The sequence below is a fragment of the Amblyraja radiata genome, chromosome 15 (genome assembly GCF_010909765.2).
Source record: "Amblyraja radiata isolate CabotCenter1 chromosome 15, sAmbRad1.1.pri, whole genome shotgun sequence".
NCBI classification, from domain to species: domain Eukaryota; kingdom Metazoa; phylum Chordata; class Chondrichthyes; order Rajiformes; family Rajidae; genus Amblyraja; species Amblyraja radiata.
The window spans coordinates 17,861,882-17,879,974 of NC_045970.1; the positions used below are offsets into that span (position 1 = coordinate 17,861,882).

General features: G+C 40.9%; 1 protein-coding gene across 5 annotated transcripts in view; it reads right to left on the minus strand.

Annotated features, from left to right (window-relative positions):
• Positions 1-18,093, minus strand: part of ptpre (protein tyrosine phosphatase receptor type E) — a 272,140-nt gene that overhangs the window by 22,654 nt on the left and 231,393 nt on the right. For all 5 annotated transcript variants that reach the window (XM_033033691.1, XM_033033692.1, XM_033033694.1 and 2 more), the window contains 8 exons: positions 17,437-17,527; positions 16,527-16,603; positions 16,326-16,362; positions 14,805-14,902; positions 8,552-8,671; positions 6,105-6,265; positions 919-1,054; positions 494-643 (listed from right to left, as the gene is read on the minus strand). In XM_033033691.1, coding sequence (XP_032889582.1) covers positions 494-643; positions 919-1,054; positions 6,105-6,265; positions 8,552-8,671; positions 14,805-14,902; positions 16,326-16,362; positions 16,527-16,603; positions 17,437-17,527 — 870 coding nt within the window. The remainder of the gene's footprint in view (positions 1-493; positions 644-918; positions 1,055-6,104; positions 6,266-8,551; positions 8,672-14,804; positions 14,903-16,325; positions 16,363-16,526; positions 16,604-17,436; positions 17,528-18,093) is intronic.

Consider the following 18,093-nt stretch of genomic DNA (forward strand, 5'->3'; position numbering starts at 1 on the left):
GAGTGGTGAGTCTGTGGAATTCTCTGCCTCAGGCTCAGTGGAATTCTCTGCCTCAGTGGAGGCAGGCTCTCTGGATGCTTTCATGAGAGAGTTAGATAGGGCCCTTAAAACTAGGGGAGTCAGGGGATATGGGGAGAAGGCAAGAACAGGGTACTGATTGGGGATGATCAGCCATGATCACATTGAATGGCGGTGCTGGCTCGAAGGGCTGAATGGCCTACTCCTGCACCTATTGTCTATTGTCTATTAGTCGCAGGAGGTAGACTGTTAAGGAATGCAAGAGGACTTTCAAAATCACCTTTATCTCAGCCTGCTGTTACTCAGGGTGTTTACTCCTTGGCTTGGGACTGAATGTGATAGGACTTCTAGACATGGTTGAGGGAATGGAAAACAGAGGCAGTGGCAGCAGACTCAGGAATATCATTCCAAAGAGTAATTTTTGTAGCAATACTGAATGCCCATCTTTTATTTTGTGTCCTACATAATGACTCACGCTAAATTCTTCTTCTAAGCCAGTGATGTCGAACTTCCCTGCTTTATTTCGGAGTTTCTGTATGTGCTTCTCTAAAGAGCTCACATCCAGCTCTGTGTCACCGTACAAGTAATGTTCAAGCAGCGCTTGATAAATGAAGGAATACTGCATCTTTAAGGAACAATAAAGTGGAAAAAAACGTTAATAAAATCATCCTAGACATGTAGCACAGTGTTATGATATATTATATTGTAGTAAAGTCTATTAGTTCCCGAGACAGCAACAGAGCTGTGTTCAGGCACCATCAATTCGAGCATATTAAATACACTGGGCAATCAGCAGCTCATAGTATCTTATAGAACTCGAAGACTAGTCATGAGGTCCCCTTCACAGCACCATCAGCGTCATCATCAAGCAGCAAAAGTTAATACAAAAATAAAGCTTACATCAGTTTGAACTAGCTGTGGCCGTTGATTGCGAATTCGTGACACAAAACCAAAGACGTCCACCTTCTGCTCTGCCTCCATCATATCAATCATAGCATCGATAACAATGAAGGTTCCAGTCCTGCCAACCCCTGCACTGCAATTGCAAAATATGTAAGTGTTAGGTTTCAAATATCTTCCAACTCTCAGGAAGTGGACATGGATTATAAGAAGCAATGAAATTCATTTTAAGTCCATTCCTTCTCCTTGAAAGTAGCAAAAGAAGTAAATGTTAAGTCTCAAATATCTTCCAACTCTCAGGAAGTGGCTGTAAATTATAAGTAACAATAACATTCACTTTAAGTCCATTCCTTCCACTTAAAAGTAGGAGATCTTCTCCTTGAAACCCTTTGTAGAGTTCCAATCACATGTGTGCAGAAATGTATTGCAAGCTTCTAGAATTATTCCTGGTTATAGAATCATCCATGTTAAGTTAATTTATATATAGTTATCCAAGTCCTGATATAGAACATATAAACATATTTATAAATATAGACATATTTAAGATATTTAAGATAGACTCAAAATGCTGGAGTAACTCAGCGGGACAGGTAGCATCTCTGGAGAGAAGAAATGGGTGATTTCGGGTCGAGACCCTTCTTCAGACATATTTATATGCCACCAGACCTCAAGATAACATTATTTGCCAGAAATTACTAATGCACTGAATTCAGATAAAGGATGGTGCATATCCCAAGATAATGTAGTGTTAAAAGTTATATGTATATACAGACAGAAATATAGATTTAGCACTAAATTCATACATAAATGTATATTGGGTATGACAAACAAAATCAGAAATATATATTTATTTTTATAATTTGATCATTTAACTGTCGTTGTCGTTGCCAAGTACAACCAATGGACATTACCAATCCCTGGTGTTTGAATAGGTGAGCCTTTGCCGCTACTCCAAGAGTTTAAAAAATGTATTTTGAATGATGCTTCCAGACTAAACCAGTGTCAAACTTTCTCTGTAGCTAGAGTGCTGGATAAATAACTACAAGCAGCCACAAATATTAAATCGAAGACTACCTTTTTGAAAATGGTGGAGGACATCAACAGCATTGCTAGGCCAGGCTGACCTCTGCAACACTGACCCAGTGCTGCCGTCCGGACAGCAAGTCTTTAACACAAGACTCAATACTTTTAAGAGCTTTAAATTTGAAGGGCACCAGAGGGCGCCAGAAACGCGGCAACTCTTTGTTTACTGCCTCGGCCAAGTACATGAAGACAGTACACAAAGAGTCGCTAAAGAGCCGCAATAGTGATTCTTACACTATAATAATCACACATTTGTATTTATTTATTCTTGTCTTTATTGTAGATTGTGCTTATTGTATGATTTTACTGGATTGTATGCAAAACATAGAATTCCACTGTATCTAGGTACATGGGACAATAAAGTACCATTGTACCATTATATTATTAGATCAATCGTGTTATCAAAATTAATAATAATAATAATGTCTTTATTTATATAGCACATTTTTAGTCAACTTGCATTGACCCCAAAGTGCTTCACACAATTACTTCCATACAGACAGGCAAAGGTGGGTGAAGTGTCTTGCCCAAGGACACACACAGGCAAAGGTGGGTGAAGTGTCTTGCCCAAGGACACACACAGGCAAAGGTGGGTGAAGTGTCTTGCCCAAGGACACAACGACAGTATGCACTCCAAGCGGGATTCGAACCAGCTACCTTCCGGTTGCCAGCCGAACACTTAGCCTATTGTGCCATCTGTCGCTCAATTTGGCACATAACCTATGTTTTGTGTTTATTCTATTTAGATATACATTTTTTTCTTAGTCCAGTCATTCTTTCTCATTCCCTTTATCTTGTTTTCTTTTTCCTCGGTTTCTGATGCTGTATTAGTTGCTCTCTTTCACAGTTAATACACCTGAGCTGCACGCCCAGCTCACAATCTTTGACACCTTTCGTAGGTGGGTGCACATGGCAGCACCAATGTCTTTGCATGTTTGCTTTGTTATTACATTCCAGAATAATGCATCTCTGGGTGGCTTTTCTTCCCAGGAGAACGATAATGCATTCAGGTTTGAAAGTTAAACTTATTGCATTGCAATTAATTCATAGATGATTGCTCAGATCAGAGGAAAACATTTTTTTTGACTGATGGGATTGTGGAAGCTGATCTGTAAATTGGAATGTGTAAGAATTTCTTCTCTCCAGAGATGCTGCCTGTCTCGCTGAGTTACTCCAACTTTTTGTGTCTGCCCTGTAAATTAGAATTATATGTATGAGCAGCAGTCAATCATATCGCCCACAGAGTTTCATGTCTGCCACAGCTTGCATGATGCCCAAATTGCCTACTCTGGAGAAAATAACAGAGGAAACTGTATTGGTAGGAAAATCTTTTGCCCATTCACCAAATGTGGGCACCAGCACCTGTTATTCATCCCTAGATAACGTCATGGGTGAGATGTCACTTTATGCTGTTGCCGACTGTAATAGCTATGAGGCAACTAAATATTCATCTGGAACTCACACAGGGAACAAACAAGCAGACCCATGACTTGGGGAATTGGGAGTTTCACCAGTTGCATTTTTTTTTGTGGTAAGTACTTCTCTTAACCTTCTGTGTATTTGCTGTTTTTCCACAGATAGCCCATACTAGTAAACCTCAAGATGATTGACAAAAAAATCCCAAAACAACTTACTGCTTTATTCACATTGAAATTAGGATGGCACATGATAACATCATTTAAAAAGCCAATGAGGATCTTATCACAATCTATTTTAATCATTAATTATGATATTAATGTTCTATTAAGGTGTGAACAAGTCAGGAGACAAAAGCATTTATAAAATTTGCTTTCAGTAGGTAAGTTAATACTGTTAATATCTTTAGATAATGTATCTTTCTTGGCGACATTCTCATAAAATATAATTTCCTTTGGTGCAGGTGCTGTGACCTTTGAGGAGAGATTGTTGTCTTGGAGGCTGGTAATAATAGAACCTGCCTTTCTGGACCATCCTTTGACAATGTGTTCTTTGGAAAAGATTTCAAGGGACAGACACAATTGCTTAAGTTCCCTGCCTGCAACATAAGAGGATTGCATATCTCTGCAGTGAAGTTTATATTCCACCTCTGAAGGCAAGTGAAGGCATAATGAGACCGAGGAATTGTTTCGTGAAACAATTGAAAGGTTTAGAATTGTATTAAAGCTAGCACATCCTTGTGCCACACAAAGGGGAATAAGCTGCTCACATATGATCGTGCGAGTGTATTTACAAATGCTAACAGATCTGCTTCAAGTATTGAATTCTAAAAAAGTAACTTCATCAAACATAAGAACGGTTGACAGAATTAATATATATAGGGTTGAGTAAATCAGAACTGCGCTTCCCATGTTAGGATGAGCAGGTGTCCAGAAACTTGATGGAACTGAAGTCTCGTCAATAAGGTTTAAATGAAGGGATATTCAGCAATGTATTTCCATGAGAATGGGGACAGGGAGCAAGATGCCACTGCTTGGGACACAGAGAGCATACCAACTTTACTCTACCAGTTCTTTCCAATGATTTCAGTGCACATACTGATCGAGCCGTTAAATGGAGGGATGGACAATATTGAGTGTAGATGGTTCCATTTATAGCTAGTCTGCACCTCTAATGCAGGACTACTACAGTGATAAAGGAAGTGAATCTGATCAGTGAAGATTGGCATTGGCTGGACAAGAATGGCCACCAAGTTTTTCACTTGGTGCACTGGATTTTCTGGTAAAAGAAATGCAGAGTTGGGGGCACCTCCTGTATCTGTGGGAGACCTCCTGTATCTATCGGGGAATCGGAAAATCGGAAGCCTTCTGGCTACTTGCCCAAAGACAGTGGGATATAGAGAACTGTGAGATGGGCACCTCCAGAAGTCAAGGATAAAGGAACTGAATACAGTGCTGTCAAAGATTTAATATTCTCCATGGTCAGTGAATACAAATTCAAATGCCAGATCATATCCGCTAGCCTCAGACACTACATGGACCATCACACCCAATCACTGACAAACTACCAAGACTCATTCTTAAAACCAACGTCAAATAGTTTGCACCAATGTAAGACAGCTGCATACTTGGCATTCAATCAGGAAGCAGCCCATTACCCAAATAGTTTGGACAACACTCAATCATTCCATCTTTCTTACTAAGGAAAGGCACAAAATGCTGGAGTAACTCAGTCGATCAGGCAGCATCCCCAGAGAACATGGATAGGTGACGCTTTACGTTGGGACCCTTATTCAGATTGATTGCAGGCAGACCCCTGTGATTAGGCTGAAGAAGGTTTTTGACCCGAAACGTTGCCTATCCATGTTCTGCGGAGATGCTATCTGACCCATTGAGTTACTCCAGCTTTTGTGTGTTCCCTCTATTGTTGACTCTTTTCCTCTTTTCTGTAAGAATACCTCTCTTATTCCCTAACATGTCTTAAAGGTCCTGCTCACTGCCTTATGTAACTTAGTCTGTCCCTTTCTCCATTTTGGATATCCTGCATAGGCCGTGGAGGAAAAGGAAGAAGATTGTGGTGATGAAGCCAAGCGTCACTTGATCAGGTCAGAAGTTGGCAATGCGCATAATTTAGAGAAAAGCAAAGTTGTGGGATGACTCACGGTGATTCGCAAGAAACACGTTTCCTAGAGTCACGGCTCTCATATGAACTCTGAATAACTGTCAGAGATGACCCCTAGTCCACTACACCTTTAATATTAACTAGAAATGAAACATCATCTCAAGGGATTCCAGCAGAGTTGGGTAGCAAACTGAGTTTGTAATATTTAGTGACAAACTCGTACAGAAATAAAATATTATAAAATAGAGTACAATATTAATTGAATGCTGGTAACCAGCATATTCTCTCTAGTCTAAAGCACTAAATAACCACCAGGCATTTCCTGCTTTTGAACAGGCAGGAAATGGTAGGCTGGAGAGAACCCCAGACAATGTGTTCTATATCAAGACACTTCATGACCCGGTGCCAAGTAGCTGCTAAATAGTTACAGACAGTAAATGTTTACAGACAGTAAAATATATTTTGGCAGACTCAACAAAACAGAATATCGCACGTGGCTTTATAAAACCTATTAAAATGTACCACTTTTTAACCATAGAATGATGCAAAATAAAGGCATCAATTACCTGCAGTGAACTACGATAGGTCCTGCATAGGATGGGTTCAGTGCTTTAACCTTCTTCAGAAATTTGAGCATCCCAATGGGTGCAAAGGGAACACCAAAGTCAGGCCAACTGGTGAAGTGAAGCTGTGTCACTAGTCTTGGAGCTTTGTTGCCAACTGTTTGCTGTAATGAATGCAATTGTCATAAAAATTGTAACATTTACGCCATAAAACACAAGAAATGACAATTACCAATATCTATCACTCTCTCTTTATCTAATATCAACGGAACAAGGCAACATACATCTTAAAGCTTTACATTGGGAAAGAGCTTGGTCAAAATCAATCGCTTTTTTGTATCACAAATACATTGTAAAGTATAATCATATATTCTAATGAAGTACAATGGTAGCTAAAATGGGACAGGTTAACTGAATATACTCAATTAAATCTAACCAAGCAACATGCCTCAGATGATGATCCTTTCAGGAAAAGCACCAAACCAAAACTTGTCTCAGAAAATCTTACAATTTTTCAAAGGTTGATCAACATTTAAAAAATGGTTTGATATTTGTTTTCAAAATACAGGGTTAAAGTAGAAACAAAATGGCTCGTAGACATAAAATGGCTCCTTGTGCTCAATGGGGAGGATGTGGTGAAATGAATACGGAGATAAATAATCTTTGAGGTGCAGTGCATCAAATTATCTTCTCAGTGCGCTTGATCTAGAAATTGAAACAACTAATCTGTGATGTTCATGGTTACCGAGCAAATGCTTTTTTTTTTTGCCTTTCCATGCTTTAGTAGCATAAATGAATAAATGGCCTCTTTAGCAGAGTGCCTTCTCTTGCTCACCAATCCCACTCTTTCTTTAGGGAACGGGGGTTCCCCTCTTCGACTATAGATGAGGCTCTCACCAGGGTCTCCTCTATGTCCCGTAGCTCTGCTCTCCCCATCCTCCCACTTGTAACAAGGACAGTCCCCCTTGTCCTCACCTTCCACCCTACCAGCCGTCACATACAACAGATTATCCTCCAACATCTTCGCCACCTCCAACGTGATCCCACCACTGGCCACATCTTCCCATCTCCTCTCCTTTCGGCTTTCCTTCTGTAACTCCCTGGCCATTGCCTCCCTTCCCACCCAAACCACCCCCTCCCCTGGTACTTTCCCTTGCAACCACAGGAAATGCTACACTTGTCACTTTAACTCCCCTCTTGACTCCATCCAAGAACCCAAGCAGTCTTTCCAGATGCGGCAGAGGTTCACCTGCACCTCCTCCAACCTCATCTGTTGCATCCGCTGCTCTAGGTGTCAGCTGCTCTACATCGGTGAGACCAAGCGTAGGCTTGGCGATCGCTTCGCACAACACCTCCGCTCGGTTCGCATTAATCAACCTGATCTCCCGGTGGCCCAGCACGTCAACTCCCCCTCCCATTCCAAATCCGACCTTTCTGTCCTGGGCCTCCTCCATGGCCAGAGTGAGTCCCACCGCAAATTGGAGGAGCAGCACCTCATATTTCGCTTGGGCAGTTTACACCCCAGCGGTACGAACATTGACTTCTCCAATTTCAGGTAGTCCTTGCTTTCTGCCTCCTTCCCCTTCCCTTCCCAGCTCTCCCACAGCCTACTGTCTCCGCCTCTTCGTTTCATCTTCCCGCTCCTCCCCCCCTCCCCCCACCTCCACATCAGTCTGAAGAAGGGTCTCGACCCGAAACATCACCTATTCCTTCGCTCCATAGATGCTGCCTCACCCGCTGAGTTTCTCCAGCATTTTTGCCTACTTTAGATTACGTCTAGTTTTTTATGACAACATATGAATTTATTGTTGCAAATGTACTCTACATCTCTCACAAGTTTGATGATGCACTTGTTCCCACCTTCAGAACAACGCAAGAAAATGGACCAGATTTCGCCTCAGTTGTTAGCTGCAGTTAAAGTGGGATATTTAACACACCAGGACCCCAAGGAGAGAACATTTCCAATCATGATCTGTAATTCTAATGTTAATTTTTTAAGCATATTCTGAGAATCCATGCAGAATCCATGCACATCTTGTTTGATCGGAGAGGGTGGTTGACATTGCTGTTGGTGAGATTGGAAGACCACATCACTTTGAATCAACATGAGTGTGGTGAGCATATACCCATGGAATTTTAAATAAACAAAACTCCCAATTAATCTATAACCTTTAAGCATCTTATTTTCATTAATATTTTTTATAAAGTTTAAAAAAAATCTTCCTACTGAGAACTAAAGTTGATTTATTGTTTCCTGAGTGAATTGAATATACTCTTGAAGGCTGTAAAAAAATATCTGCCAGATATAAAATAATGTGCAATTGCATTTTTTTTAAGCATGTACATAATAGACTAACAAATAGTCTGCGCCAAAAAGCAAGTGAAATAAGTTTTTATTTCTCTGCAAATCATTTAGTTCACGAAGCAGAGGGAAATCTGGAAATACTTACATTCTGTATGGTGAACTTGCGTATGGTGTAATCCACAAGCACGGTGACATCTTCCACTGAGACCCGTATTGCTCCATACGTCCACAAACCCTGATCAGGCCAGTACTTAAAACACTTCTCCTACAGGAATAAATGAATATCAGTATTTATTGGGATAATAGAAACAAACCAAATTTAAAAGAAATATTTTCTACAGAAATAAGAACCATGTGTATAGGAAATGTTTATTTTATTCATCAGGGGCTCACAAATGAGACTACATTGTAATGTATTGTAATGCTAAAAATACAAAAAGCAATCAAGTTTGATTCCAATTAGCCGCTTTGTGCCTGAAATACATATTGTTTGATGCCCTGCTGCCAATTTGGTTCGAATATGATGTTTAATGTGTGTATGCACACATTTGTGAGGCAAGATCGGCTGTACTCCATAATGGATCTAATATTATCTGCTATCAGTGTGCTGAGAAGGCACATGATGGCACTGATTTAATGCGTGCATTGGCATTTCAGAGCTCAAGTATGATCTCTTTCAACCGTGCGCACTTGAGTACATGTCAGCGGCAGCCACCCACCCAACCACCACCTTCACCCTACTGGTGCTTTCAACAGGATCATCAACTATTTATGTCGGCTTCGAGCTGCTCAACCTAACTGGTTGTTGCTATGGCTCTGCAAGTGTTTGGATCAATCCAGAAGTCATTCAAATTGCTATAACTTGCAGCATGGCACAGGGAGTACTGAAGGAAAACAACCAAAATAGATTACATATCCTCAGATGGAAACAAAAAGCTGGAGAAACTCAGCGGGTCAGATAGCATCTCTGGAGGAAAGCAATTGGTGACGTTTCGGGTCGAGACCCTTTTCAAGACTCTTCAGTCTCGTTGCCAAAAATTCACATGTTCCTTTTCTCCACAGATGCTGTCTGACCCGCTGAGTTTCTCCAGCTTTTTGTGTCTATCTGTGGTTCAAAACAGCATCTGCAGTTCCTTCCTACACATATCCTCAGAGTCCAACTGCCATATAACCACATGCAGTGTGTGACAGGAGCTAGTGCCTGATATCTTGTCAGCAGTCATTGTAATGAATTTATTAGTCAAGTATGTAAAAACATACAAGGAATTTGATTTGCCATACAACCAGACATACAACTACATAAAAGTTGAAGTAAACATCTACCACAGCGGCTGCCCCACATTCCTCACTGTGATGAGGAATCGTCTTATCTTCTTTCCTCTTTATTCTCCCGCGGAAGGGGCAGTCGAACCATCTGTAGTCGGGGCGATCGAAGCTCCCGCAGCCAGTGATCGAAGCTCCCGCGATCGGGGCAGTCGAAGCTCCTGCATTTGGAGCTCCCGGAGTCGTCCACTAACCAAGGGATCGCGACCTCCATGATGTTAAGTCCCACAGGCTTCTGCCGTTGGAGCTCCCGAATTCGATCCTCAGCAATAGGCCGCCAGCTCCCGATGTTAGGCCGCAATGCGGACGGAGGTACGATACGGAAAAAATCCCATCTCCGTCGAGGAAAGAGATTAAAAAAAGCTTCCCCCACCCCCCCAAATAATACAAAACATAAAGATACACTAAAACATACATTTAACAACAGACCAAAAACACCAAAAGAAGAAAAGGACGAGACAGACTGTTGGCGAAGCTGCCATTGTACAGCGCCACCTGGTCATGATGCCCTTATTTAGCAGTAGCCTGAATTCAAGTTTCCACAACAACCCAAAACTGGGCAATGCCGAGCTACTTGCTGACAAGTTTCATCACCCTGATGCCCATTGAATCATTGAATTGAATGATTGAATCTACATGTGCACACATCACGCAGCAGTCTGCTTTACGTTTTGCTGACTGTATTCAATATTTGCTGCCCCTGAAAGCTTGAAAATATCTAACGCATTGACTGGGAGTTGGATACTTTGCTGTTTTGCAGTTTGGGCTTTTACTTGTCTTTGTCACTGATCTGATTTGAAATTCAAATGTGGTTTTGTCCAATTTCCTTTAGAATAAAAACAGAATGTAATTGCACCATTTTTAGTGCAGTGAGGATATCATAAAACAACTGGTGATCTGAACTGGGCCTGATAAAAAAATTCCCTTCCTCTCCCAAAATCAGTCTAAAAATAATTGAATGTTATAGCAGGGGATGTGGAATTAGGTTACCACATTATTGGTACACACCACCACACTGTTGCCATTCCTGGGGAAAAAAATGCTCAATTATAAATGACAGAGAAAAGAAAAATAGTTTTCAGGAATCCATTATTTTCAAGTATTCATATATGGTGGAATTTTCATGCATTCTTAAGTACGTTAGAGTCCAAAGCTGTACTTTAAAATGTATGCTTTGATGCTACTATTAACGGTGTGCATTTTGTTTTGTGTGCAATGGATTTTTTGTTTTCCATATGCCATAAGTTTTAAGTGATTTCCTTCGTTGACTAGAATAAAAATAGACGCAAAAATAAATTCAATGATAAAAATGTTTCAGAAATGAAAGAAATTCACTTTGTATTTTCTGCTAATTTAACAGTCATTTAAATCACTAGATTATATTGATATTTTTTGCCACTAAACAATAGGTGAAACTTATGCCTAGAAACTGAATTTCATCTGCTTTTGGTGAACTAAATTGATTTTTTGTCCAATGGCCAACTATAGGACCTATTAAAAATCTCTAACTGAGGTTAAACATGTCAACACTGTTCTGGTAACTCTCAGACTCCCAATGATCCCATCGATTCCTATGCTCTAATGGGCCTGTCCCACTTAGGCGATTTTCCAGCGGACTGCCGGGGCGACTGTCAAGTTGCCGGCAGTCGCCTGAAAAACCGGGAACTGGAACGGCGACTGTCTGAGTGGAATGCACACACAAACACATCGTATCCTTCTCCAGCCCGTGTGAATATTTTAGACAGCGCTTCCCTCGTTTGCCCTGTCTAAAAAATTCCCACGGTGCAAAGCCAAGGTGATACAGACACACACCGCGATTAACAGGAAGGTTGGCGCTGTAATTAAGATGGCTAAAGCACAGTGTACGGTAAATCCTTTAAAAGAAATGGGGAGAGGGGGGAGAGGGGGGAGAAGGAGTGGAGACAACTTTTAAGAAGCCAGAGATACACGGCTGTGAAGCTCGGCGGACATTAACATTACCGGTCGGTTATCCTTGGTTCTGAAAACTACTGTTTACCTTTTTTTCCTCAATGAGCGAATGAAATTCACCGGTCAGCACCGGCTACAACCTACGAGAACCTTCAATGTCCTGGCAACCCACTAGGACCTCCTGGCGACCCACCTACGGCACGAGAATTCTCGCTACTCTCCATGGCGGCTTCATTCTAGTCGCCGCTAATTTTTCAACATGCTTTTCAACATGAAAAATTCACGGCAACCATAATGAGGCCACGACTAGTTCCCAGAATGCGGGAACTCCTCACGACCATGAAGGCTACTCCTCGGCAACCACATGTGGCGACCATGTGGCAACTGCATAGTCTCCTGCAGTCGCTTAAAAAGTCGCCTAAGTGGGTGGGACAGGCCCATAAGTTACTCTGCATCATTCGAAGCAACCTTGTGCTTGATGGAGTGATGATCTCTGCAGTGAAAAGCTGCTGCAAGTAAATCAGACACATGGAAAACCTCCAACACTCAAAGTACAGTGAACAGTCAGACAAGCATAATTAGAGGAAGACTTTGATATCCCACTAGGGACATTTTAATTCACGTATAGCCGATGACTTACCACAGAGTTTGTTTCTTGTTTTAGTGAAACAAGGCTGTACACTGTATACTTTTACTTTAATTTCAAATGTTAGTTATGAAATTAGTGTCATCACCAGCACAACAAAAAAATAACCTGCACACCGGGGTGAATTGTGCCCAGAATTGCCCAGTGTAATTTCCTTACGGGTGAGATATTCACTGAAAGCTGTGAGCTATTTCAAAGAGCATAATTGTTCAACACACATTTTACATACAAATGGATGCAAATGTGTCCCATAAATATAGTGGGCATACAGCCATAAATATTTTGGGTTAAGTGTGTCAAATTAGTATGGATGTGAAAGACTTGTGCTCATTAAAACTTGGCTCATCCTTGCTGCTCTGGAGATCTATTTGTTTTACAGTTCAAGATCATTATTATAAATTAGTGGATGATTTTGTTTTGAACCTGAAGGAATCATTTTCTAAGTAAGTGCATTATGTTGCTTATTCAGAAATGTCTGCTCTCCACATCAAAAAATTAATTATTATCAGGTAGAAAACTGGAATGTTAGAACATTTAATTATTTCTGAGATATTTTATTGGAGATTCAATTAAAGCTAGTTTCATGCCAATTCTCTTTCTGGTTTATGATGGAGGGAACTAGGCACAATATTCTAAGTGCAGCAGGAACAAGTTGTTCTGCAAAACAGTCAGTACTACATGAACCTGGCTGGACACTAGATTCTGAAGGTGATGCTGTAATTTCCAAATTAGTATCGGTATTGGTATAGGTTTATTACAGTTACATTTACCGAGATACAGTAAAAAGCTTGTGTGTGCGCATGTGTATGTGTGTGTGTGTACGAGCGTGTGAGTATATGAGTGCGTGAATATATGAGTGTGTGAGTATATGAGTGTGTGTGAGTGTGAGTGTGTGTGTGCTCTAACCAGTCAATTCAGATCATAATATACAATCAAGTCATATGCAAGTATAACAGATAATGCAAAAAGAAAAATACCAGAGCGGCAAATATAGTGTTACAGCATTCTAGGTTACAGCTACAGAGAAAAAGTCCAAGGTCTGCAATGAGGCAGGTCGGAAGATCGGGACTACACCCTAGCATATGGGAGGACGGTTCAGCAGTCTGACAGGGAATAAGCTGTTCCCGATTCCAGTGATACATGCTTTCGAGTTTTTGTAACTGCTACCCGTCAGGAGAAGGGAGAAGTGACTGGGTCCTTGATTATGTTGGCTGCTTTCCCAAGTCAGTGTGAAGTGCAGATGGAGTCTGGCAGGGAGGCTGGTCAGCGTGATGAGCATGGAGTCTGGCAAGGAGGCTGGTCAGCGTGATGAAATGGGCCGCATCCACAACGTTCAGCAATTTCTTCTGACAGAGTTTTTGCCAAAACAAGCTGTGATGCATCCCAATCTACTGTGCATTTGTACAAGAGTCATTGAAGACACGCCAAACTTCCTTAGTCTTCTGAGGAAGTGGAGGTGTTGACGTGTTTTCTTGGCTGTAGCTTCAATGTAGTTGGTCAGGGACAAGTTGTTGATGATATATATGGCAAAGAACATGAATCTCTCGACCATTTGCAGTCGGCATCATTGATGTTGATTGAGGCATGTACTCCACCTCGCTTCCTGAAGTCAATAACTAGCTCCTTCATCTTGCTGACATTGAGAGAGAGATTGTTTCCTTGACACCATGCTAATAAGGTCTCTACCTCATTCCTGTATTCCATCTCGTCATTGTTCGAGATCTGGTCCACTAGAACGGTGTAATCTGCAAACTTGTAAATGGAGTCAGGCAGAATTTGGCCGCACAGCTTGTGTAGTTATGCCGGGACTCTTGCTTTCTCTGGAATTCGCTCTTGGCATCCTGAATGGCTTTGTGAAGATCATAAGTAGATTTCTTGCACTGCACGGGATCATTCAACTTGAAAGCTGTGGACTTGGACCACCTGGGATTGGACCTCACAGTGCATGCATGGTTTCTGGTTGAGTAACACTTGCATTGTTGCAATCCTCTACACACTTGCTGTGACGGCAGCAGCATACTATTACAAATCTATTTCTTGTTTGACCCCTTCCCTTCAAAGTTAGCACAGCGGAGCCACATTTGGTCCGAGTTATACCCATTTTGATAATTAGTTGCACTCACACCCCTTATAATTGTCTGCCACCTACACTTGCCCCACAGTTTCTACTTCTCCTGCCCAGCTAATGGTTGTGATACATCTCTTCAAATTTTATTAAATCTTCTTTTTAAAAGTTATACACATGATTTAATATTTCTGATAATATGCAGCTGCTACACCTTCAGAAAAGTTTGATAAAATTTGATAAGCTATTCATAAGATGTTATGAACAATTCAATAAAAAAAACTGATAAGGAATATTTCTCAGAAACGATTTACCAGTGAAAATATCAAATGAATAATCTTCACTTTAATACGAGGTACATTTTCCTCACACCAAGGGACACTCAGTTGTCATATCGTCAGTGACAATGTACTTTTTGTATGTTCACGCACTCACCTCCTTTTTCTCTTTTACATTTGTTAACATAACAATGGTGGCAGATTTCTGTTCCCATATCATTCGCCAGTAATCTGCTACAGTCTCTTCCTTGGGTCCTTTAGGGAATAAAGATAGAACTGAATGTCTGCTTCATAAATCATTCTGAATAAAAGATACGGGAACAAAACCTCATGCCTTTAACTTGATAGCATTTTTACACAATCCCATTTTCAAATGAAATGATGGTGAACCATAAATTACCTCGACAAGCCACAGGTATCCCCGCATGAAGCAACTACTTTCAACACAAAATTTGCTAAAAAAAACCCAATCTGTGCATTTTTGAAATTCACCTTGAAAGTAAAGTTTGTTTCTGTGGTTACGCAATTTTCCAGCACACTGGTCATAAGTGAGAGGAGCAGCGTTAGGTCATTCAGCCTGTCGTCTACTCCGCCATTCAATCATGGCTGATCTATCTCCTCCTCCTAACCCCATTCTCCTGCCTTCTCCCATAACCCTTGACACAGGTCAAGTGTAGAGATTCGATGTGGAGGGCCTGAAATGCCGCCGGCTGCAGGAGTCAAGATTGTCAACGGGGGCTCGAGGCCCACGACCGAGGAAGAACTAAGAGAAAGGATTTGAACTTTATTTCGCCTTCCATCACAGTGAAGAATGTGTAGGAATCATTGTGGTGGATGTTCATGTTAAAATGTGTTTTTGAGTGATCTGTTGCTTTTAATTGTATGACTGACCTGGCCAATGAAATTCCTCGTATGTTGCAAAACATACTTGGGGAATAAAGCGTGATTCTGATTCTGATTCTGATGATGAGGAAGCCTGGAGATTCCAGGTGCTGGAAGAGTACAGACCAAGTTCTAGAATGTCCTTATATGTCTTTGGTTTGCTCCTTTACATTTGAGGTGCAGGAGAAGCAAATGGCTACTGCTTGCCCCACTGGTGGAATCACGACTTAGTGTGGTGGGTTACCATTCTGGTTTGGACAAGAGGGTGGCAACCTTGATCAAACTTGCTGGAGTGTTGTAGAGAATTGCTGTCTGTCTGTAGTGCATTCATAATCTCCACTAAAGCAGTATTATGAGCTCATCCATGAAAGTCTGCTCGTGTGAATAGATTTATTGCAGCTGCACTTTCTACTTCATTTATACGAAAGATGCAAATATAATTTAAGTGTTTTCCCCTCTGCCGGACACGAAAGGATGGGAGCAGGTGGTGTTGTAAAGGTCAGTGGACATGGCTTATTGTCAGTATGCGGTTATTAATCCATTGACCATTAATCAAAATGGCATTGATACGGCATCAAACGTCACAACGTGATATAATATGTATTGAGATGCAATAATACTGATCCCTAGTGAATGAATGGGTTCACAGTGCCTAACATTGCATCCGTTGTGTTTATCATCTCCTGTTCCTAAAACCAATTATTATCAGTCATCTAAAATTTATAATGCTCCAATTACTGCACCTATCAATGATTTATATGAGAAAAAAATAACAAATTATATAACCAAAGCTTACCTTGAGCTGCTATGAATTTATTCTTCACTTTAAAACCCTAAGGGTGGAAAATCAATGTTTGTGATCAAAATCCTATGATACTTCGGCCTTCCATGTACACACATCATGTAAGTTTTCTTCATTTATTGTAGACTTTTTTCCAATATGCCGATTACATTGAAATACATTGTAACTGGTTTAATAAAATAAATGAGCACTTACATCAACGTATGAGGCGTTAATGTAATCTGAGCCTGACAGCCCATCTATAGCTGTCAAAGTCACTCTGAAATTGTCATCTGGAAGAAAGTTTACAAATCAATATTGTCAATGGTATTAAACAGCCAAAAATGAATGAATGTTATAATGATATAAAACAACTCCAAACAGTTGCCAAATGAATCGATGCAAACTGCTCCACAAAATACAATCACAAACAGTACATCAGATGTGCTCTCCTGATCAGCATGGATTGATGAATTTATCCCTCATCTCTTGTAGCATAAATTTGCTACATATTCCACTTCAGACAGAACTCGTGATTGAGTTAACATTTCAGTGTGTTTAATATCCTGCATCCACTATAATTTTTAAATCCTTAGATAACAGAAATATAACAACTGCACAAGGCCATGGAAGGTAAACACAACCAGTGTGAACCTGTCCAGTATATTTAATCTATCAAGTATCTTCAGCAAGTCCACATATAAACAAGGAAAGTACTTATCTTCTTTGCCAAATATCTTCAACATGTGCGTTAGTTCCTAATAATCATTCTTAATCCTTTCTACGCATGTAAATCAGCACAGCGAGAGACACTTAATATCACCGCTTTCACATTTCACATTGTACATTAATTAATTCATATCTCAACAGAGATCCTAACCATACGCACGGATATACTCTATATTTTCACAATACCATGTGTAACGGGCAGAATATAAGAATGTTCTGTTATACATAGAAACATAGAAAACAGGTGCAGGTCATTCAATAGCCATTCAATATGATCATGGCTGATCATCTAAAATCAGTACCCAGTTCCTGCTTTCTCCCCATATCCCTTAATTCCATTAGCCCTAAGAGGTACGTATATCTAACTGTAACGAGAGATAAAAGGAAATAACTTTACCTGGCAGGATGTTGGGGTATCGGTTTTTGTCTTTATTCTCTTCTTTATTTGCTGTTTCACAACGTGCTAGTGATGTTCCAATTGGCAGAGACTGTGGAAAAACGGGCAAAGATTAGATGGACAGGCCAATGCTGAGCATCTGGTAATGTTGCTGCCTCACAACTCCAGCAACCCGAATTTAACGCTCATCTCGGCTGCTGTCTGTGTGGAGTTTGAGTGTCTTCCACATGATGGCAGGGGAGGGGGGGTGTTTACCTCCAGCACGCCAACTTTTTCTCAATGTGCTGGTTGATAGAGAGTCATTTAGTTGCCTACATAAATTGTGCCTAATGTAGGTGGGTGATACGACAATTCAGAAGGTGAGAGGGAGAACGGCTTGTTGAAAAATTGGATTGTACTGTGACCTGGCAGCAGACTTAAGGGCCTGTCCCACTTTCACGACCTAATTCACGACCTCTGCCGAGTTTGCCCTTGACTCATACTCGCAGCATGGTCGTCACGAGGTCGTAGGAGGTCGTAATTAGGTCGTAGCAGGACGTGAAGCTAGTCGTAGGTACTCGTGGCATCAAGTAGGTCGGGGCATTTCTAGCCTGATGAAAAATGTCCACTAGTGAAAAAGGTCGTGAATTAGGTCGTGAAAGTGGGACAGGCCCTTTA